The sequence below is a fragment of the Acanthochromis polyacanthus genome, chromosome 3 (genome assembly GCF_021347895.1).
Source record: "Acanthochromis polyacanthus isolate Apoly-LR-REF ecotype Palm Island chromosome 3, KAUST_Apoly_ChrSc, whole genome shotgun sequence".
Taxonomy (NCBI): domain Eukaryota; kingdom Metazoa; phylum Chordata; class Actinopteri; family Pomacentridae; genus Acanthochromis; species Acanthochromis polyacanthus.
Window position 1 is genome coordinate 307950 of NC_067115.1, and position 23183 is coordinate 331132.

The 23183-nt window shown below is 43.1% G+C and overlaps 1 protein-coding gene across 3 annotated transcripts in view; it reads left to right on the top strand.

The window, feature by feature from the left end:
• Nucleotides 1-13504, top strand: part of LOC110970651 (echinoderm microtubule-associated protein-like 6) — a 41914-nt gene extending 28410 nt beyond the window's left edge. The window contains exons 24-43 of one of the 3 annotated variants that reach the window (XM_051946133.1): nt 208-296; nt 377-544; nt 628-829; nt 1167-1293; nt 1367-1445; nt 1528-1657; nt 1731-1829; nt 2647-2667; nt 2772-2786; nt 9248-9421; nt 9697-9905; nt 9992-10149; nt 10518-10632; nt 10970-11158; nt 11238-11410; nt 11485-11647; nt 11739-11842; nt 12322-12475; nt 12562-12662; nt 12921-13504. In XM_051946133.1, the coding sequence (XP_051802093.1) occupies nt 208-296; nt 377-544; nt 628-829; nt 1167-1293; nt 1367-1445; nt 1528-1657; nt 1731-1829; nt 2647-2667; nt 2772-2786; nt 9248-9421; nt 9697-9905; nt 9992-10149; nt 10518-10632; nt 10970-11158; nt 11238-11410; nt 11485-11647; nt 11739-11842; nt 12322-12475; nt 12562-12662; nt 12921-12945 (2495 nt within the window). In that variant the 3' untranslated portion in view covers nt 12946-13504. The remainder of the gene's footprint in view (nt 1-207; nt 297-376; nt 545-627; nt 830-1166; nt 1294-1366; nt 1446-1527; nt 1658-1730; nt 1830-2646; nt 2668-2771; nt 2787-9247; nt 9422-9696; nt 9906-9991; nt 10150-10517; nt 10633-10969; nt 11159-11237; nt 11411-11484; nt 11648-11738; nt 11843-12321; nt 12476-12561; nt 12663-12920) is intronic. The other 2 variants (XM_051946134.1, XM_051946135.1) reach the window with 2 other exon arrangements.
• The last annotated feature ends 9679 nt before the right edge of the window (nt 13505-23183 follow it).

Genomic DNA, 23183 nt, shown 5'->3' on the forward strand with positions numbered 1-23183 from the left:
TTATATTACAGGTGAAATTTTAGCCAGTCATGCTATCATGTTTGCTAAACTGTTAGTAAGCTGAAAGGCTAAATATGACATCTAGTCAAAACAAATCAAAATAAGTATCTGGCATGTAGCATGATCAGCATGCTAACGTTAGTTTAGTTTTAGTCTTAGTTTTATCCAGTCTACGCCTCCAGACTCTTCCTTCTGTTTGCTGTACAGGTAAACTGCTGCAGGTGAATACTGGGGCTAAGGAGCAGCTGTTCTTTGAAGCTCCGCGGGGACGCAAACAGAACATCAGCATGGCGGAGGTCAGAAACACTCTGAAAGTTGTCAGTTTGAGTTCTTTTATGTAAACATGTCTGAATCATCATGGTGTTTCTGTGTTTAGTTTGAAAAGCTGGACTGGGCCAGCTGGACGTCTGTTCTGGGTCCGACCTGCGAAGGAATATGGCCGACACTCAGCTTCGTCAACGCCGCCTCGCTCACCAAAGATCGCAAACTGCTCGCCACCGGAGACGACTTCGGCTTCCTAAAGCTGTTCAGCTTCCCGTCCAGGGTGAGACCGGACAGAGTTGCGACTGAAATGTGTTCAAATCCCTTTTTAGTTTCTCGTTCTGACTCTTTTCTGTTTAAACTCAGGGCCAGTTCGCCAAATTTAAGAAGTATGTGGGTCACAGCACCAATGTGACCAATGTCCGCTGGTCCAATGACGACTCAATGCTGCTGTCGGTGGGCGGAGCTGACACGGCGCTGATGATCTGGACCAGAGAAGCACCAGGCCACAAAGAAAGCAAAGCTGTGGACAGTGAGGAGTCAGACGACGACACCGAGGAGGATGGAGGTAACACCCTCCAATCAGCAAGTGTAGACCAGAGGGGGATGTAAACTAGTAGAGCAACTAGTTGCATAGGCCTGAGGACTAGTTGTAGAGATCTGAGGACTAGTTGTAGAGGTCTGAGGACTAGTTGTAGAGGTCTGAGGACTAGTTGTAGAGATCTGAGGACTAGTTGCATAGGCCTGAGGACTAGTTGCATAGGCCTGAGGACTAGTTGTAGAGGTCTGAGGACTAGTTGTAGAGATCTGAGGACTAATTGCATAGGCCTGAGGACTAGTTGTAGCGGTCTGAGGACGAGTAGTGGTCTGGATTCAGGATGATTTGTGACTTGCTGCGTTTTCAGGGTACGACAGTGACGTCGCTCGGGAGAAGGCGGTGGACTACGTCACCAAGATCTATTCAGCCAGCATCAGGAACATGTCAGGAACCAAACCTCACCAGCAGCACAAAGAGCTTCCTGTGGAGGAGAGGTACCGTGGAGTCAATATTTCACTTACGTGAGCTCAGACACAGTTCGTCTATAATGTTGGTCATCCTGTTCAGGCCTCCTGTGAGCCGAGCTGCACCGCTGCCCGACAAACTACTGAAGAACAACGTGACCAAGAAGAAGAAGGTGGTGGAGGTCAGTACAAGACATCCGGTTAGCATCAGTCTGTCGACGTCAGACTTCTGATGACTGTCAAACTGTTGGTGTTTGCTGTCAGGAGCTGGTGTTGGAGCACGTCTTCGGCTACCGAGGCTTTGACTGTCGCAACAACCTGCATTACCTCAATGATGGCGCTGACATAATCTTCCACACCGCCGCCGCCGTGGTCATCCAGAACCTGTCTGCCGGTCAGTAGAGCTCTTACTCCCACCTTCCAACCACCTGCTGATGTTGACTCCATTCTGCTCTCCGCCTTGACAGGAACTCAGAGTTTCTATCTGGAACACACCGATGACATCCTCTGTCTGACCGTCAACCAGCACCCCAAATACCAGAACATCATTGCCACCGGACAGATTGGTGAGTCTCTGACCAGAACTGTAGCAGAACCCTCATCACCAGGTCCAGCTAAAGCTCCTCCTTCTGGAAAAAGTGCATCAGTTTGTTTGTTTCATTCAAACAGTCAGAAGTTCTGATTTCATGTGGACTTTCTTAAAGATGTCACTCTTTGGTCAGTACTCTCCAGGTGTTCTGGTTGATTGGTTCCTTCCATTCATTTATTATTTTTGGCAACTGGAGGAACTGACTACCTTTGAACACCCTTGGGTTTCCACAACTTTGGATTGGACCAAACTGATGATGACTGCAAGGTCTAACTTATTTAACGTTTCTGAACGTTTACTGAACACTTACTGGTAGTTGCTCCAAACTAACTGACACCATTTTAAAGAAGATCTGAGGACTGGTTGTAGAGGTCTCTAACTAGCTGTAGAAGTCACAGAACTAGTTGTTAAAGTCTAGACTAGTTTTACTATATCGGTCAACAGAGTTGTTGGTGTGAATGACAAACCTTCAAAAAAGACACAAAGTTATTAAAAACAAGAACAAAGACCAAAAAAACTACAGCAGACAGATATAGAAAGACCAAAAACTAAAAAGACAATCCAAGATAAACTTTCCTCTGGTTAGGACCCAGCCAGCCTTGAGGAAAGCTGCTCTTCATCTGTTGTTTAACCTGAACTGTTCAGCAGGACGCTGTCCATGCCAACACTCAGCTGTTCTAACCGATTTAACTGATCACCAGGTTGTTCTCATGCATGACTGGCTGCTTTTTGTCCATCACATCTCTTTTCTTTTCCACTGCCTTCTCATTGTCACCGCCTCACCTCACCCACAGGTGACGTCACTGACCTGCCAGGTGAGTCTGAGCTCATCATCGCTCATCACTGATCCATTCACCGCCGTTCTGTCGGCTTCCATGTGTTTAACCTGTTGGTGTTGTTTGCTGTCGTTGGTGTGCAGAGGCTGAAGTGTCCGGTGAGTATTAGTCATAGGTCTGATCTGGTTCTTCTGTCTGTTGCCCCCCACCCCCACCCCGGCACACCGAGGCCATGACTGCACTAACATGGACTCAGATGAAAACACTTTGTTTAGAACATCCGCACTGAACCACTTTACTTTAAGATAAGATAAGATAAGATAAGATAGACTTTCTTGATCTCACAAAGGAGAAATTTACTGTTACAGAGCTCTTAGGAACAAACAGAGGGGTGCAAAAGTCACGAAAGGCGCAAGTACAAGATAATAAAGATAGTAAGAAATGGTAAAATAGTAAAAATATACACATCTAAGGATAGAAAACTTTTCTTATATACATTGTTATAAAATAAGATATTGCACATAATAACAACTACACAGTAGTGTTATACAGTCTGATGGCAGTGGGGATGAAGGACCTGCGGTAGCGCTCCTTCTTGCACTGAGGGTGTCTGAGTCTCGTGCTAAAGGAGCTGCTCAGCTCCACTACAGTCCGGTGCAGTGGGTGGGAGCTGTTGTCCATGATGGATGAGAGCTTGGTCAACATCCTCCTCTCACCCACATCCATCACAGAGTCCAGTGGGCAGCCCAGGACAGAGCTGGCCCTCTTGGTCAGCTTGTTCAGTCTCTTCATGTCCCGCTCTGTGCTGCCCGGGGCCCAGCAGACGACAGCGTAGAGGAAAGCAGAGGCTACCACAGTGTCGTAGAAAGTCCTTAGTAGAGGTCTGCACACTCCGAAGGACCTCAGCCTCCTCAGAAGGTGGAGGCGACTCTGGCCCTTCTTGTACAGAGCATCGGTGTTGTGGGACCAGTCCAGTTTATTGTTGAGGTGAACACCCAGGTACTTGAAACTGTCCACTGTTTCAATGTCCTGCCCCTGGATGTTCACTGGTGGATGTGGGAGTGTCCTTCTCCTGAAGTCGACCACCATCTCCTTCGTCTTACTGGTGTTGAGGCACAGGTGGTTGCGCTCACACCAGTCCACAAAGTCCATGATGACCGACCGATACTCCAGCTCGTTCCCCTCGGACACACGGCCCACAATGGCGGAGTCATCGGAGAACTTCTGGAGATGGCAGCTGTCCGTGTTGTAGGTGAAGTCCGAGGTGTAGATGGTGAAGAGGAAGGGTGAGAGGACGGTGCCCTGGGGCGCCCCCGTGCTGCAGACTACCACCTCTGACTCACAGCCGCGCAGCCGCACGTACTGTGGACGGTCAGTGAGGTAGTCAGTGGTCCAGGCAGCGAGATGTCCATCAACTCCCACGTCCACCAGCTTCCCCCTCAGCAGCGCCGGCCTGATGGTGTTGAAGGCGCTGGAGAAGTCAAAGAACATGACTCTCACAGCGCTGCCGGTGCTCTCCAGGTGAGTGAGCGCTCGCTGCAGCAGGTAGATGTCTTCTACCCCCATGTTGGGCCTGTAGGCAAACTGCAGCGGGTCCAGGTCGGAGCTCACCACTGAGCGGAGGTAGTGGAGGAGGAGCCTCTCCATGGTCTTCATGAGGTGGGAGGTGAGGGCGACAGGTCTGTAGTGGGCCAGTTCCTTGGTGTGAGCTGTTTTAGGGACTGGGACCACGCAGGAGGTTTTCCACAGGACGGGGACCCGCTCCAGGCTGAGGCTCAGGTTGTAGAGGTGGCAGAGGACCTCACAGAGCTGGTCCACGCAGGTCCTCAGCAGCCTGGGACTGATGCCGTCTGGTCCAGCAGATTTCCTCTGCTTCAGTCGCCTCAGCTCTCTCCTCACCTGGTCCGGTGTGAAGGAGAGGGGGGAGTGAGGGGGGGAGTGAGGTGGGCTGCAGGGGGTGGGAGTAGTCCGTGTGGGTGAGTTGGGGGCCGGTGAAGGTGTCGCAGGAAGGGGAGGGTCTGCTGGGCTGGGGATGTGTGAAGAGGGGGGAGCAGGAAGGGGGCAGAGGGGGTGGGGGGAGAGTCAAATCTGTTAAAGTAACAGTTCAGCTCGTCCGCCCTGCGCTGGTCTCCATCAGCTGTCCCTCTGGCACTCTGTCCATGTCCAGAAATGTTCTTAAGTCCTCTCCACACGTCCCGCGCGTTGTTCTGAACCAGCTTCTCCTCCAGCCTCTTCCCATAGTCCTTCTTGGCCCTTCTGATCCGCCACTGGAGCTCACGCTGCACTCTCTTCTGCTCCTCTCTGTCCCCTGAGATGAAAGCCCGTTTCTTCTGGTTCAGGAGGGCTTTGAGCTCAGGGGTGACCCAGGGGTGGTTGTTGGAGAAGCACCGTACCGTCCGAGTTGGCACAGTGCTGTCCACGCAGAAGTTGATGTAATCTGTGATGCAATGCGTGAGGCCATCGATGTCGTCTCCATGAGGACTGTAGAGCAGCTCCAGTCTGTGGTCTGGAAACAGTCTCTGAGTCTCTCACTGGCCTCATCTGTCCATGCCTGCACAGTTCTCTTCTGCACAGGTCCTCTTCTCACCTTGGGTGTGTAGTGGGGGAGCAGATGAACCAGGTTGTGGTCCGAGCGGCCCAGTGGGGGGAGGGGGCAGCGGTGTAGGCGCCTTTCACGTTCACATACAGTAAGTCCAGTGTCTAGTCGCCCCGTGTGTGACACGTGACATACTGTGTGAAAGTTGGGAGAAAGGCAGAGAGGGAGGCGTGGTTGAAGTCTCCACTGATCAGCACTAGAGCCCGGGGATGGCGGCTCTGGGATTTATTACGAACAGCAGCTTTTTTAAAAGTCTTATTCCACATAATAATAACTTAAAAGCTGTATTTGTGTGACCTTCTAAAGGGCAGGTTTCAGAGACATGCTGTCTTTAAAAAAAGTCACCACAATAACATCTATCAGCCGTAAACTTAAAAGCCAGAAACAACTTTCAAATGGTCCACAAACTACTCATGTGATGTCAAGTCTTAGCTCAAAATGTTATATTGTTTAAAATATCTGTCGTCCACATGGCTTGTTTACTAACTGGTAAAAAAATAAACCATTGGCAATAACCAGATTCTCTAATAGACACAAGATACGTCGCTCCTAATGAGGTCATGACTGGACCAGGACACTGAAATATGGTATTAAAGGGTAACTGTAGTACGAGAGGGTAAAAATAGCATTAGAGGGTAAATGTAGTATTAGAGGGTAGGATATACTGTATAAAACCAGTTTTCTCTCCATGGTGTCAGTAAATGTAGATCAGCTGTAGTTCCTGGTTGTTCCACCAGGTGGAGCCTTTTCCTTTTTAATCCTGTAGAGACCAGAGGAGGCGTCACTCAGACTACAGTTAAAACAGAGAGCATTGTGGGAGTTTAGCAGCAACAGGCACCATGACAAAGACTAATGAGGAAGTGAATGACCAACCTCCATCAGGTGTTTTAGAAGAACTGCATCACATCTTTTTCCAGCCATCAGACCTGACAACCAGACTTTAGTGTGGACCTAAAGCCTCCAGAAACAGTGTTTTCAGATGTCTCCATATTAGGGTGATTATAGCAGATTTCAACTGAAGCAAGTTGAACTGAGAGCAAAGCCTTGCTTAGCACCTCTTACCAGCATGTTAGACTAGCCAAGCTAGTCTTATGTGTCTGTGCTGCTCCTGGTAAGACTGTGATTCAGAGGCTGCTTCAGAAGCTTCCTATCTACTGTTTATGCTTGGACATCAGGGCATGATCAGCAGGCATGAGCATCTTTATCTGCTGGACCTGGACCCTGTTACATTAACCTCCACAGTCATGATCACATGGGTCTGTCTGGTCTGACTCTCTGGATGTGAACTTCAGCATAAAGGTTTCAGAGAACTGTCCCATGCTAATGTCCCACCATGAGAATTTCCCTGGGACACTGCTGCTGCATCCTGGGCTACCCACCATAACTGATTACTGTGATTGGTTTAAAGAAATGCAAACCATGCTGTGGAGATCGCTCTGGATATCCAGGGGTCTGTCCAACACTTTCACTGCACATTCTTCAAGAACTTTCCTGTAGATGCTCATAATGAGTCCTCATGATGTTGGTGACCCTGACCTTTTAGTCTAGATTACTAGAGTGATGTTGGGCATGAAATGGACCATCAAAGTGGAGGTCAACGTTGCTGTAGAACCATTGAGGTGGTTTATCACCGAATCAGGATCCTCCTTCCTTTGGAGGTTTTCTGCTGAGAGGAGAACCGGGGTAGATCCAGACCTCTGAAAGGAATACATATCTCATCTTCCCTGGGAATGCCTCGCCTCCAGAAAACACTGCTGAAGAGAAGAACATCTACAAAGACCTGCTTAGTCTGCAATCATCAGGTCCACAGTGTGAAGAAGAAGAAGATGGATGGACGTCTGGGTTGTACTTTTCAATGTTATTGTCTCTCTTCAGTCGACTGTTCTCAGTGTTTTGGGCGTTTGGGTGAGTTTGACTTTAGAAGGACATCCTTTGTGATCATGGCTGAAGGTGTTAATAACGGTTGCTGTTAAAGTGTGAAAATAGGTTTAAAAAAGACGCAGTTGAACTTTCACGACTCTGAATCTAACTCGCAGTCACTTACCAGTCCTGCTCTGTCGAATCAGCATGTCACTGGCAGTTTCCGCTTACTCTTTAACAAAATGGAAGTACCGAATGATCCTTAAGTCGAATAAGGTTTAGTGACTGGTCCTCTACCTGCCTATGTCCCTCCTGAACTGCTGAATCTGGGTTTGTTCCACCTGATACTCAGCATCTGCACTTCCTGGCTCCAGTCCACCTCGTATTCAAGGTTGTGATGCTCCTCATTCCATTGGTTTCTCCATTCTTTGGTGTTTTTCTACCTTGATTCCTTGATTTTGTGTTTCCCTTTTTATTTCTTCCCTGTTCTTTGTGATTCCTTGGCTACCTTAGATCCGAGTTGTTTTTTTTTGTTAGATCTCATAATTCCTTCCCTTGCATGTTTGTTCTACAGGTCGTGGTAAAAATCTGTTGTTTTACTTCCTGATACTGTGATTCCTACTTTGCTTGGTCCTGTCGTGTCTTGAGTCCTTGGTGTTCTGATTCCTTGGTTCCTTGGCCACTTTATTACCTTTGTTTCCAACAGACTGTGGCCTATTTGACTGCCTTAGTGCCTTTGATCCTCAGTATCACAATTCCCTGAACCTGTTACTACTTGGCCTACTGATGCTGGGGTTCTCAGCTGCTTTGGTTCTGTCATTCCCAGTCTTTCTTCTACCTTATTGACTTTGAGCCTTGACTCGTCAGTGTCTAGAAGCAAAGGTCCTTGGTTGAACGAAATTTTAGTGCCTTGGTTCCCTGAATGCATTAGGTCTTCGGTTCCACAGGTCCACAGATCTTCATAGCCTCTTTCTTCGGTTTCTTAGGCCAAAGGTTCTTTATTTTTGTGGCCACTTCTATGATTAAGGTTCTCGGCTTGCAGTTGATAGAATGTTAAAGACATAGCTCACTCAGCACTAGGCATGGGCCGGTTACCGGTTTTAAGGTATACCACGGTATGAAAAAGTCAAGGTTTCAAAACCACTAAAATTTTCCGTCATACCATTCCTGCGGTATGAGCGTTTTTTTACTGTGACGTCTCATCAGGGAGAAAGTAGAGGTCCCTCACGCTGTGTGAAGCTGCAGCCTAAAGCGCCCCTCCCCCGCTCACCTGCGTTTGTTGTGAGTGACAAGCAGGCAGCTCTGCAGGCTGTGCGATGGCTGAAGGAGGCGAACCCCCTGAACTTTTTCCGCCGTCCAAGCGGACTAAGTCGGCTGTTTGGGAATACTTCGGCTACCGTAAAAAGCCAGACGGCCACGGCTTGGAGGAAGAAGGTCGCCCGACGTGCAAAACATGCTTGAGGACAGTGGCAGCCCGAGGAGGCAATACATCGAATATGACAGCGCATCTACGGGAGCACCACCCATCGCTGTATGCTAAATTAAAGGTGCTGTCTTGAAATGAACGAGCGTATTAGCGTCTGACATTAGTGAAATGAGCTTGTTACCGAGGCAGATATGGTAACTACCATATCTTATCTTTTCTTCATCTCTATCTTTTAGTAACTTTTTTTATATTTTAACTGAGGCAGATATGGTAACTAGCTTGCTAAGGATTTATCTTAGCATGCTAGTTACCATATCTGCCTTAGTAAAAAAAAAAAAAAAAGTTATCCACAACTTTTTTCTTTCATCAATCTTTATTGCTAAGATGGATAACAACAGCTAGTTTACTCTCTAACATTTTAGAGCTGCAATCATAATACCGTGAAACCGTGATATTTTTGCCTAAGGTTATCATACCGTCTGAATCTCATACCGGCCCATGCCTACTCAGCACCACAGTTCCATGCTCCTCTGGTTCTTAGGTGCCTGGGCTACCTTCATGCTTTAGGGACCACAGTTCCTGGACTCTTTAGGTCCTATGCTGTTTAAAGCCTCAACTCCTTGGTCGGTACGTCAGTTTTTCAGCTCCAAGGTTCCGCAGTTCCCCAACTCCTGAGCTCTGTGCTGCCTCTGTTCTTCGGTTATTGTGGTTCCTATGGTGTCGGTCTCTTCTTGCAGGCCTTGCTCCTTCCATCCATGTGTGGGATGCCATGACCAAGCAGACACTGTCCATCCTGCGTTGTTCCCATGCTAAGGGTGTCGGCTACGTCAACTTCAGCGCTACAGGGAAGCTGCTCCTGTCTGTGGGGGTGGAGCCTGAACACACCATCACGGTGTGGAGGTGGCAGGAAGGTACCAAAAACTTCTGACAAACGAAATTTTCAATTATGTAATGAGCTGAGAAGCATTTCTTGAACAGGTTCCCTGGTCTCTCCTTAACATTTATTGATCTAGATCTGTACCTGTCTAATGATGGTGTAGTAATTCAGAGCAGGAATGCTTTTAGAATCTTAAACTGGATGAAAAGATGCAGGTATCAATATCAAGGACCTGCTGACCAAACCAAAGCCAATCCATTTACCATACATTACTTATATTTGGAAGGTGACCTCTTACCTCTCTGCCAGGCACCAAGGTGACCAGTAAAGGTGGCCACGCTGAGCGGATCTTTGTCGTGGAGTTCAGACCAGACTCTGATACCCAGTTTGTGTCAGTGGGAATCAAACACATCAAGTTCTGGACTCTGGTTGGAGGTTCGCTCCTGTACAAGAAAGGAGTGATTGGCTCGGTGGAGGACGGCCGCATGCAGACCATGTTGTCTGTCGCATTTGGTGCTGTAAGGAAATCTGATTTTAAACTCCAAAACACAACTTTCGAATGAATTTAATAGAGTTGCACTAAATCTGTGTTTATGTCCTCCAGAATAACCTGACCTTCACCGGTGCGATCAATGGAGACGTGTATGTCTGGAGGGAGCACTTCCTGGTGCGAGTCGTGGCGAAGGCCCACAGCGGCCCGGTGTTCACCATGTACACCACCCTGAGGGACGGACTCATCGTTACCGGGGGCAAAGAGCGACCGTGAGTAGTTCACATATTATCACAAGGGTCACCAATAAAAGCTCATCCAGGGAGGTTTGTTTTAATGTCAGCCTTTGGGAATAATTCCCCAGATTCCTCCACTAGATAATAACACCAGGTCAACTCATGGCTGTTTGGAGTCAAAGAAACTAATACAGTAGAACCAAGCTTAGTGTAGACCCCATGGAACATATTCTACATCTGGTTGATCCTCTGTCTTTAATAATTTGGCTGCAGGGCCTGTTGTTACCTATCCATAGGTAAGAACCAGGGTTTAGACTGATCCATTTTGGGGTTCCACCAGTCTTGGAGTATTTTGGAATTTTAATTCTAAAAACAAAATGAGGATGTTTGTTGGTGTCTGACAGGACTAAAGAGGGGGGCGCTGTGAAGCTCTGGGACCAGGAGATGAAGCGCTGCAGAGCGTTCCAGCTGGAAACTGGCCAGCCGGTGGAGAACGTCCGATCCGTCTGCAGAGGGAAGGTTGGAGTTGAACTCTCAAGTTCTACGAAACCAATAATAAGACAGTCGATGGTCAAATCTGAGCAGCTTCTGCACCAGAATCACAACTTCTGACCACTGAATTGCATTTTCATTGACCATTCACATCATTCGACAAATCAGAGCCTCAGTTAGCTGCCAGCTCAATTCAGATTAACTGCTACCAGTCTGGTAGCAATGCTTTTAATTTGTTGGTATTGGCTGGTTGAGTGCAGTTTGTTTAGCTGCCTCCATGTTCTCCTGTTAACAGTGGCAGGTCTGAGGTTCCTCATAGTTTCTTAGTTCTCTGCAGTGGAACAGTTCTGTGTCTCTGATCCAGGGTAAAATCCTGGTGGGAACCAAAGACGGGGAGATCATAGAGGTTGGAGAGAAGAACGCCGCCTCCAACACCATGATCAATGGACACACCCAGGGGGGGATCTGGGGTCTAGCAACTCACCCTTTCAAAGACGTCTTCATCTCGGCCAGCGACGACGGGACCATCAGGATCTGGGACCTGGCTGATAAGGTAGGACGTACTCCATGTTTCAGACCTGATCAGCTTCAGGCTGCAGTGATGCAACATTCCTGTCATCTTTCTGCACTAGAAACTCCTGAACAAGGTGAGTCTGGGTCATCCTGCCAAGTGTACGTCCTACAGTCCCAACGGAGAAATGGTTTCCATCGGCATGGAGAACGGAGAGTTCATCGTCCTGCTGGTCAACTCGCTCACCGTGTGGGGAAAGAAGAGAGATCGCAGCGTGGCCATCCAGGACATTCGGTAGGTCGCCACCCGCTAACATCTATGGGTTGTCCTTCAGTCCACTCATGTTGTTGTGGATTTCTGTGGTCCAGGTTCAGTCCAGACAACCGCTTCTTGGCGGTGGGTTCAGTTGAAAGTGCTGTGGACTTCTACGACCTTTCCCTCGGACCATCTCTCAATCGGATTGGTTACTGTAAGGACATCCCCGGCTTCGTCATCCAGATTGACTTTTCTGCTGACAGCAAACACATTCAGGTTTGAAACATGTCCTGATTCTCAGTGGCCTCATTGTTGTGACCTTTAAGTCTCTAATAGGAGGTTAAGTTGTCCTTTGTTTTTGTGGCAGGTCTCCACCAGCACCTACACCCGTCAGGTCCACGAAGTTCCCTCAGGGAAGATCGTCACGGAGCTGACCGCCATTGAAAGGATCACCTGGGCTTCCTGGACCAGGTAAGACATAACCGTAACCCGACACTGAATATTTCAGATATTCTATCTGTTGACCGGGAAGATCCCCATGTGACAGTCCAGTTAGAACATGACCACAAAGGGTAAAAAAATAACTAGAGAGAATCAGGACAACAGAGGAACTAACTTTGGAGACTCAGGAACTAGCCTGAGAACTTAGAGGATGAACTTATTGACCTCTAAACTTTGGCTTCAAATATTAGCGAACTAAATGTAGAACCCGTGGAACATTTTCTCAAACTTAGGATACACAGAGCAGCTAAGGGAACATGTAGACCTTTAGGAACCAATCATAGATCACAGGGAAACTAGAGAACTCCTCAGATTAACTGTAGAACAATGGGACTCCGTGAACCATGGACGTACTGCAGGGCTCTTGGTTCCCTGAGTCTGGAACATGTTGTGGAACTTCCTGGGGTTTTGGGAACATGGGTTACTGACTGTGTTGTTTCGTGTTCTAGCATCCTTGGTGATGAGGTTCTCGGTGTTTGGCCTCGTAACGCTGAGAAAGCCGACGTGAACTGTGCTTGTGTTTCCCACGCCGGCCTCAACCTGGTGACCGGAGATGACTTCGGCCTCATCAAGCTCTTTGACTTCCCGTGCAGCGACAAATTCGTAAGTGAACTTCCTGTCTGATAAACCTGAGTCCTGCAGCTTAGAGTCCAAACTGATCTCTGTCGCCTCCTTCTGGTCGTCTGCAGGCCAAACACAAGCGCTACTTCGGTCACTCTGCTCATGTGACCAACATTCGCTTCTCCTGTGATGATAAATATGTGATTAGCGCCGGCGGCAGTGACTGCAGGTGAGATAAACCCTTCATCAAACCTGCATCAACCTGCAAGCAACATGATGAAATGTTCTACCAGGTTCTGCAATGGGATGATTCCTTAGTTTTTTACGAAAGAACATTTATTATTTCGGTGTTTTGACAATTTGGACAGAATCAGATAAAACGATTCATAAAAACAAAGAGTTGGAGCCTCAGAGCAGCAGATGTTAAACAACTGTGGAAGATGAGTCTTCAGGTTCTTTAACTGAACTTCTGCTGTTTCCTCTGCAGTCTGTTCGTCTGGAAATGTCAGTGAGACCTGGAACCTCCTGGAACCTCCACCTGGATCCTCCTCCTGTGATGCTGCACTCTCCTGGATCTTCAGTCCAGCTCTGAGGGACTAACCCGTCAGTTTGTTCTGCTGGTCTTCTTGTACATTGAGATGCGTTGGTGTGAACCCGAGGAGGTTGTGTGTGTCGTAGTCGTAGTTGTGTGTGGGGGTGTAGCTGTGTGATGTAGCGGTGTTTCGTTGTCAGTATGTGCCTTTTTCACAAACTCTGACCAAACATTTCATACGACTTTCTCTCTAATCGTGGTGCTACGTGACGTTTAGGGCTCTACTGTGGTTGTGCGTCTCGTTGTGTGATGATGATGACGATGTAGTTTTATTTCACTGCACTAGAGTGAAGTTAAAAATAGAGGAAGATGGATCAGTGTTTGATCCCACTAATCAATAACTGAAGATCAATAGGAAATAGTTTGTACAAAAAAAGATTCTACCTCAAAATACAGCAAAGTGAAACTGAATCAGAGTTGATGTATTTAAGGTAGAAGAGAGATATTTAATAAAACTGTTTGTGGATATGACTTTTGCATCCAGGTGGTGGCGCTGTGTCGTCTTTCTGTTTAAGTTCATTCACACTGAAGGTTGTTGCTGCTGAACGTAGCGACACACACTGATCATTTCATACTTCTGTCATCTGATGAAACGGTTTCTAGAAACATCTTCCAGAAGTCTGGTTGGTTTCTCCTCAAGCTCCTACGACGACCAGGACCTGATGACGAGAACCTCCACACACCGTCTGATGAAAAACGAGACAAAACGACCAAAACTGGACACAAAAGACAAGACAAAAGCAAGACAGAAAACACAAAAATGAGATGGAACAACAAAAGCAAGACAGATGACAAAAATGCGATACAAAATAAAATGACAAAAACTAGACACAAAACGACAAAAACAAGACAAAATGACAAAACAGAGAATGACACACGTCATCAACGGGTCATGCTAACATGCTGTTCATGTTCCATGTAGAACTAGAAAAGCAGTCCTCCTCCAAGGATGCTCAGGTGACGTATCATTTCCGATGGATGAAATCTTTAATAAAATGACCTTTGTGTTATGCATGTGCATGTACTGAACTATGTGTTACGGTTTCAGTGAGGCTGAAACGCAGGGATGAGGAAGATAAATGAGTTCACAAAAAGACATTTATTACACAAACTTCAGGTTAGAGAAAACCACAAATCAAACTGGAAGACTGCGACCAGAAATGACGTGGAATACTCACGACTCAGAACACTTAAAGAACTCAGTAGTTCCCCTAGAGGGCTGGAGGTATACACAACCACAGAATAAGACTGACCCACTACAGGTAAAACCGAGGCAGGAGAGCACAACGGTAAATAACAAAATGTAAAATTTAATTCGAGGAATACTAACAAGTTTAGTGAACTGCACAACCAGACTAAACTGGAAAACAGAAATTACACAGAAATTACATGTTTATGCTGCAGCGTGAAAACTACAAAAAGTACTACATACAAAAAAATAACTCGAGCTGGGGAGCCAGAAATTACACTAAGAGTGACTTAAGCTCACAACAAATTTCAGGAACTAAACAACAGAAAGCTGGAGGACGACTGGCGAGTCAGGAATGCTCGTGATGTGACTTAGCTCGAACCAACAGAAAGAGGAACAGGGGTGGAAAGACGTCCTGAAGACAGAGGAGACAAACCAGGTGAGTTCCGACACTTGAAGACGGAGGAAGGACGCAGCAACCAGAGGGTTCCTGGGAGCTGGTGGACACAGACAGGTCAGGCTGGAAAGTTACAACCGCTAACTAAAAATGCTTTTTCTTCTGCACGTATACACACAGAGCTAACAAAGACAGAGCTATGGCCTTGATACACAACACATTCCTGCTATCTCATGATGTAACAATTAATTTTACTGAAACTGCTAACTCAAGGTCGTTTAAGGGTGGAAACCGTGATAATCCTCCATATGAGACGCCACCAGTAGTTGCATCACATCGACGCTAACAAAGGTACAACTGGTAGAAAGTGGGAAAAGTTTACAGGAGGGTTCTTTTCACAGGGTGCAGCTCCTCGAGGTTGGATGGATGGTGTGCCCCAACAAATGAGAGAACAAAGTCTTCTATACCATGGTTATCCCCACCTTTAGCCAACCACATTTCAATATTTGAATGATATGTTTTATAAACATTCACATTTCACCATACAGAATAAAATGCTCTGTTCATAGCAGACTTTGTCCTTTTCTGGGAGGATGGTACAAACACAAAAGGTCCTTGTACAAGATTACTTTGAGACGCTGACATTTTTTAAAATAAACAACTTAATTGGACAGAAGTTGTCTGTCTTCTATCTAAAAAAAAAACACTCAACAACTATGATGTTGTCCACATTTCAAACACACTAAATTATGATGTTTTATGACATTTTAGACCACACAAAACAAGAAGATGCTGAGGTTCTCTTTGGGAGTGACCAGGATGGATAGGATCAGGAATGAGAACATCAGAGGGACAGCACATGTTAGAGGCTTTGGAGATAAAGTCAGAGAGGCCAGACTGAGATGGTTCAGACATGTCCAGAGGAGAGAGAGTGAATATATTGGTAGAAGGATGCAGAGTTTCCCACTGCCAGGCAGGAGGCCTAGAGGAAGACCAAAGAGGAGGTTTATGGATGTGGTTAAAGAGGACATGAAGGTAGTTGGTGTGAGAGAAGAGGATGCAGCAGACAGGGTTAGATGGAGGCAATTGATTCGCTGTGGTGACCCCTGAAGGGAAAAGCCGAAAGGAAAAGAAGAAGAAGACTAAACAATGATGTTTTTATATTTTAGACCACATACTAAACTATGACATTTTTGTCACATTTTGGACGACATTCTAAACTATGAAGTTATTGTCATATTTTGGACGACATAGTAAAATGTGAAGTTATCGTCACATTTTGAATGACATACTGAATTTTTTTTTGCCTTTTCTTGGCTTTATTGGATAGGACAGAGAGAGAAAAAGACAGGAAACGGGGAGAAGCCATGAGACAAGGTCCACGAGCAGGAATTGAACCTGGGCCACAGCATCAGAGACCAGCCCCGAGACATGGTTCCCCTGCTTCACCCATTGAGCTATGAAGGCACACAGATGACGTACTAAATTATGACGTTTTTGTCACATTTTGGACGACTTGCTAATTTTTTTAAAATATTTTTTTCTGCCTTTTTGAGGCTTAATTGGAAAGGAGAGATAGAGAGAGACAGGAAATGGGGAGAAGAGTTGGGTGAAGACACGCAGCAAAGGGTCGCAAGCGTCAGAGACCAGCCCCAGACATGGTTCCCCTTCTTACTAGTCATTGTCTTACAAATGTGACAAAAACATCATAGTTTAGTCTGTTGTTCAAAATATGGGAAAAAAAAGTCATAGTTTAGTATGTCGTCCACAATGTGACAAAAACGTCATAGCTGAGTAAGGGCTGGACCAGAATATCATTCAGTCGAGGCAAGTTTCTGGACATTTTGGGCTAGTTTCAAGTTAATTTGGACAATTTTTCATAAAAATTCATAAGGTAACAACACAGCAAAGAGTGAGTTGTGCTTAGTTGCCTATTGTCAAACAGTGACAGAAAGTCCTCTTTTCATATAAATAATGCAAAAAACACAAATATCTACCTCACACTCACACCAGAACTGTCACAAGAGTCTCTAAAAACCGAGGAGACACATGCAGTACATAGCCTGCATACATACAAATATACATATATGCACATACACAAAAACAATAACCTCTCAATGTGTAATAATGATCTGAAACCATGAATTCATATAAAAATATAAAAATGAATGTAAAATCAAAAGAAGTGACATTTGAATATCACTATTCGGGCCAGGCCGGAGTTTAGTATGTCGCCCAAAATGTGGACAAAAACGTCATAGTTTAGTATGTTGTCCAAAATATAACAAGAACATCATCGTTAAGTAGGTCATCCATGCGCCTGTATAGCTCAATGGGTTAAGTAAGTAAACCACGTATACATGGTGTTCTCCGACGCAGTGGCCCGGGTTCGATTCCTGCTTGCGGACTTATGCTGCACGTCTTTGACAGACTCTTCTCCCCATTTAATCTTTTTCTATATCTGCCCTAACCAATAAAGCCTAGAAAATGCTCAAAAAATAATAATAATTTTTTTTAGTTTGTCCTCCAAAATGTGACAAAAACATCATAGTTTAGTTTGTTGTCCAAAATATGACAAAAACGTCAGAGTTTAGTATGTCGTCCAAAATGTGACAAAAACGTCATAGTTTAGTATGTCGTCCACAATATGACAAAAACGTCAGAGTTTAGTATGTCGTCCACAATATGACAAAAACGTCATAGTTTAGTATGTCGTTCAAAATATGACAAAAATGTCATAGTTTAGTTTGTTGTCCAAAATATGACAAAAACGTCATAGTTTAGTATGTCGTCCAAAATGTGACAAAAACGTCATAGTTTAGTATGTCGTCCACAATATGACAAAAACGTCATAGTTTAGTATGTCGTCCAAAATATGACAAAAACGTCATAGTTTAGTATGTCGTTCAAAATATGACAAAAACGTCATAGTTTAGTATGTCGTCCAAAATGTGACAAAAACGTCATAGTTTAGTATGTCGTCCACAATATGACAAAAACATCATAGTTTAGTATGTCGTTCAAAATATGACAAAAACGTCATAGTTTAGTATGTCGTTCAAAATATGACAAAAACGTCATAGTTTAGTATGTCGTCCACAATATGACAAAAACATCATAGTTTAGTATGTCGTTCAAAATATGACAAAAACGTCATAGTTTAGTATGTCGTTCAAAATATGACAAAAACGTCATAGTTTAGTATGTCGTTCAAAATATGACAAAAATGTCATAGTTTAGTTTGTTGTCCAAAATATGACAAAAACGTCATAGTTTAGTATGTCGTCCAAAATGTGACAAAAACGTCATAGTTTAGTATGTCGTCCACAATATGACAAAAACGTCATAGTTTAGTATGTCGTCCAAAATATGACAAAAACGTCATAGTTTAGTATGTCGTTCAAAATATGACAAAAACGTCATAGTTTAGTATGTCGTCCAAAATGTGACAAAAACGTCATAGTTTAGTATGTCGTCCACAATATGACAAAAATGTCATAGTTTAGTTTGTTGTCCAAAATATGACAAAAACGTCATAGTTTAGTATGTCGTCCAAAATATGACAAAAACGTCATAGTTTAGTATGTCGTCCAAAATGTGACAAAAACGTCATAGTTTAGTATGTCGTCCACAATATGACAAAAACGTCATAGTTTAGTATGTCGTTCAAAATATGACAAAAATGTCATAGTTTAGTATGTCGTCCAAAATGTGACAAAAACATCATAGTTTAGTATGTCGTCCAAAATGTCACAAAAACGTCATAGTTTAGTATGTCGTCCAAAATGTGACAAAAATGTCATAGTTTAGTATGTCGTCCAAAATGTGACAAAGACGTCATAGTTTAGTATGTCGTCCACAATATGACAAAAACGTCATAGTTTAGTATGTCGTCCAAAATGTCACAAAAACGTCATAGTTTAGTATGTCGTCCAAAATGTGACAAAAATGTCATAGTTTAGTATGTCGTCCAAAATGTGACAAAGACGTCATAGTTTAGTATGTCGTCCACAATATGACAAAAACGTCATAGTTTAGTATGTCGTCCAAAATGTGGCAAAAACGTCATAGTTTAGTATGTCGTCCACAATATGACAAAAACGTCATAGTTTAGTATGTCGTCCAAAATGTGGCAAAAACGTCATAGTTTAGTATGTTGTCCACAATATGACAAAAACGTCATAGTTTAGTATGTTGTCCAAAATATGACCAAAACGTCATAGTTTAGTATGTCGTCCAAAATGTGGACAAAAACGTCATAGTTTAGTATGTCGTCCAAAATATGACAAAAACGTAATAGTTTAGTATGTTGTCCAAAATATGACCAAAACGTCATAGTTTAGTATGTCGTCCAAAATGTGGACAAAAACGTCAGTTTAGTATGTCGTCCAAAATATAACAAGAACATCATCGTTAAGTAGGTCATCCATGAGCCTGTATAGCTCAATGGGTTAAGTAAGTAAACCACGTATACATGGTCTTCTCCGACGCAGTGGCCCGGGTTCGATTCCTGCTTGCGGACTTATGCTGCACGTCTTCGCCAGACTCCTCTCCCCATTTAATCTTTTTCTATATCTGCCCTAACCAATAAAGCCTAGAAAATGCTCAAAAAATAATAAATTTTTTTTTAGTTTGTCCTCCAAAATGTGACAAAAACGTCATAGTTTAGTTTGTTGTCCAAAATTTTACAAAAACGTCATAGTTTAGTATGTCGTCCACAATATGACAAAAACGTCATAGTTTAGTATGTCGTCCAAAATGTGACAAAAACGTCATAGTTTAGTATGTCGTCCACAATATGACAAAAACGTCATAGTTTAGTATGTCGTTCAAAATATGACAAAAACGTCATAGTTTAGTATGTCGTCCAAAATGTGACAAAAATGTCATAGTTTAGTATGTCATCCAAAATGTGAAAAAAACATCATAGTTTAGTATGTCGTCCAAAATATGACAAAAACGTCATAGTTTAGTATGTCGTCCAAAATGTGGACAAAAACGTCATAGTTTAGTATGTCGTCCAAAATATAACAAGAACATCATCGTTAAGTAGGTCATCCATGAGCCTGTATAGCTCAATGGGTTAAGTAAGTAAACCACGTATACATGGTGTTCTCCGACGCAGTGGCCCGGTTTCGATTCCTGCTTGCGGACTTATGCTGCACGTCTTCGCCAGACTCCTCTCCCCATTTAATCTTTTTCTATATCTGCCCTAACCAATAAAGCCTAGAAAATGCTCAAAAAATAATAAATTTTTTTTTTAGTTTGTCCTCCAAAATGTGACAAAAACATCATAGTTTAGTTTGTTGTCCAAAATTTTACAAAAACGTCATAGTTTAGTATGTCGTCCACAATATGACAAAAACGTCATAGTTTAGTATGTCGTCCAAAATGTGACAAAAACGTCATAGTTTAGTATGTCGTCCACAATATGACAAAAACGTCATAGTTTAGTATGTCGTCCACAATATGACAAAAACGTCATAGTTTAGTATGTCGTCCAAAATATGACAAAAACGTCATAGTTTAGTATGTCGTCCAAAATGTCACAAAAACGTCATAGTTTAGTATGTCGTCCAAAATATGACATAAACGTCATAGTTTAGCATGTCGTCCAAAATGTGGACAAAAACGTCATATTTTAGTATGTCATCCAAAATATGACAAAAACGTCATAGTTTAGTATGTCGTCCAAAATGTGGACAAAAACGTCATATTTTAGTATGTCATCCAAAATATGACAAAAACGTCATAGTTTAGTATGTCGTTCAAAATATGACTAAAACGTCATAGTTTAGCATGTCGTCCAAAATGTGACAAAGACGTCATAGTTTAGTATGTCGTCCAAAATGTGGACAAAAACGTCATAGTTTAGTATGTCGTCCAAAATGTGGACAAAAACGTCATAGTTTAGTATGTTGTCCAAAATGTGGACAAAAACGTCATAGTTTAGTATGTCGTCCAAAATGTGGACAAAAACGTCATAGTTTAGTATGTTGTCCAAAATATAACAAGAACATCATCGTTAAGTAGGTCATCCATGTGCCTGTATAGCTCAATGGGTTAAGTAAGTAAACCACGTATACATGGTGTTCTCCGACGCACTGGCCCGGGTTCGATTCCTGCTTGCGGACTTATGCTGCACGTCTTCGCCAGACTCTTCTCCCCATTCAATCTTATTCTATATCTGCCCAAACGACCAATAAAGCCGAGAAAATGCTCAGAAAATAATAAAAAAAAATTTAGTTTGTCCTCCAAAATGTGACAAAAACTTCACAGTTTAGTTTGTTGTCCAAAATATGACAAAAACGTCATAGTTTAGTATGTCGTCCAAAATTTGACAAAAACGTCATAGTTTAGTATGTCGTCCAAAATTTGACAAAAACGTCATAGTTTAGTATGTCGTCCAAAATATGACAAAAACGTCATAGTTTAGTATGTCGTCCAAAATGTGACAAAGACGTCATAGTTTAGTATGTCGTCCACAATATGACAAAAACGTCATAGTTTAGTATGTCGTCCAAAATGTGGCAAAAACGTCATAGTTTAGTATGTCGTTCAAAATATGACAAAAATGTCATAGTTTAGTATGTCGTCCAAAATGTGACAAAAACGTCATAGTTTAGTATGTCGTTCAAAATATGACAAAAATGTCATAGTTTAGTATGTCGTCCAAAATGTGACAAAAACATCATAGTTTAGTATGTCGTCCAAAATATGACAAAAACGTCATAGTTTAGTATGTCGTCCAAAATGTCACAAAAACGTCATAGTTTAGTATGTCGTCCAAAATGTGACAAAAATGTCATAGTTTAGTATGTCGTCCAAAATGTGACAAAGACGTCATAGTTTAGTATGTCGTCCACAATATGACAAAAACGTCATAGTTTAGTATGTCGTCCAAAATGTGGCAAAAACGTCATAGTTTAGTATGTCGTCCACAATATGACAAAAACGTCATAGTTTAGTATGTTGTCCAAAATATGACCAAAACGTCATAGTTTAGTATGTTGTCCAAAATATGACCAAAACGTCATAGTTTAGTATGTCGTCCAAAATGTGGACAAAAACGTCATAGTTTAGTATGTCGTCCAAAATATGACAAAAACGTAATAGTTTAGTATGTTGTCCAAAATATGACCAAAACGTCATAGTTTAGTATGTCGTCCAAAATGTGGACAAAAACGTCATAGTTTAGTATGTCGTCCAAAATATAACAAGAACATCATCGTTAAGTAGGTCATCCATGAGCCTGTATAGCTCAATGGGTTAAGTAAGTAAACCACGTATACATGGTGTTCTCCGACGCAGTGGCCCGGTTTCGATTCCTGCTTGCGGACTTATGCTGCACGTCTTCGCCAGACTCCTCTCCCCATTTAATCTTTTTCTATATCTGCCCTAACCAATAAAGCCAAGAAAATGCTCAAAAAATAATAAATTTTTTTTTAGTTTGTCCTCCAAAATGTGACAAAAACATCATAGTTTAGTTTGTTGTCCAAAATTTTACAAAAACGTCATAGTTTAGTATGTCGTCCACAATATGACAAAAACGTCATAGTTTAGTATGTCGTTCAAAATATGACAAAAACGTCATAGTTTAGTATGTCGTCCAAAATGTGACAAAAACGTCATAGTTTAGTATGTCATCCAAAATGTGAAAAAAACATCATAGTTTAGTATGTCGTCCAAAATATGACATAAACGTCATAGTTTAGCATGTCGTCCAAAATGTGGACAAAAACGTCATATTTTAGTATGTCATCCAAAATATGACAAAAACGTCATAGTTTAGTATGTCGTCCAAAATGTGGACAAAAACGTCATATTTTAGTATGTCATCCAAAATATGACAAAAACGTCATAGTTTAGTATGTCGTCCAAAATATGACAAAGACGTCATAGTTTAGCATGTCGTCCAAAATGTGGACAAAAACGTCATAGTTTAGCATGTCGTCCAAAATGTGGACAAAAACGTCATAGTTTAGTATGTCGTCCAAAATGTGGACAAAAACGTCATAGTTTAGTATGTCGTTCAAAAAATGACTAAAACGTCATAGTTTAGCATGTCGTCCAAAATGTGACAAAGACGTCATAGTTTAGCATGTCGTCCAAAATGTGGACAAAAACGTCATAGTTTAGTATGTCGTCCAAAATGTGGACAAAAACGTCATAGTTTAGTATGTTGTCCAAAATGTGGACAAAAACGTCATAGTTTAGTATGTCGTCCAAAATGTGGACAAAAACGTCATAGTTTAGTATGTTGTCCAAAATATAACAAGAACATCATCGTTAAGTAGGTCATCCATGCGCCTGTATAGCTCAATGGGTTAAGTAAGTAAACCACGTATACATGGTGTTCTCCGACGCACTGGCCCGGGTTCGATTCCTGCTTGCGGACTTATGCTGCACGTCTTCGCCAGACTCTTCTCCCCATTCAATCTTATTCTATATCTGCCCTAACGACCAATAAAGCCGAGAAAATGCTCAGAAAATAATAAAAAAATTTTAGTTTGTCCTCCAAAATGTGACAAAAACTTCACAGTTTAGTTTGTTGTCCAAAATATGACAAAAA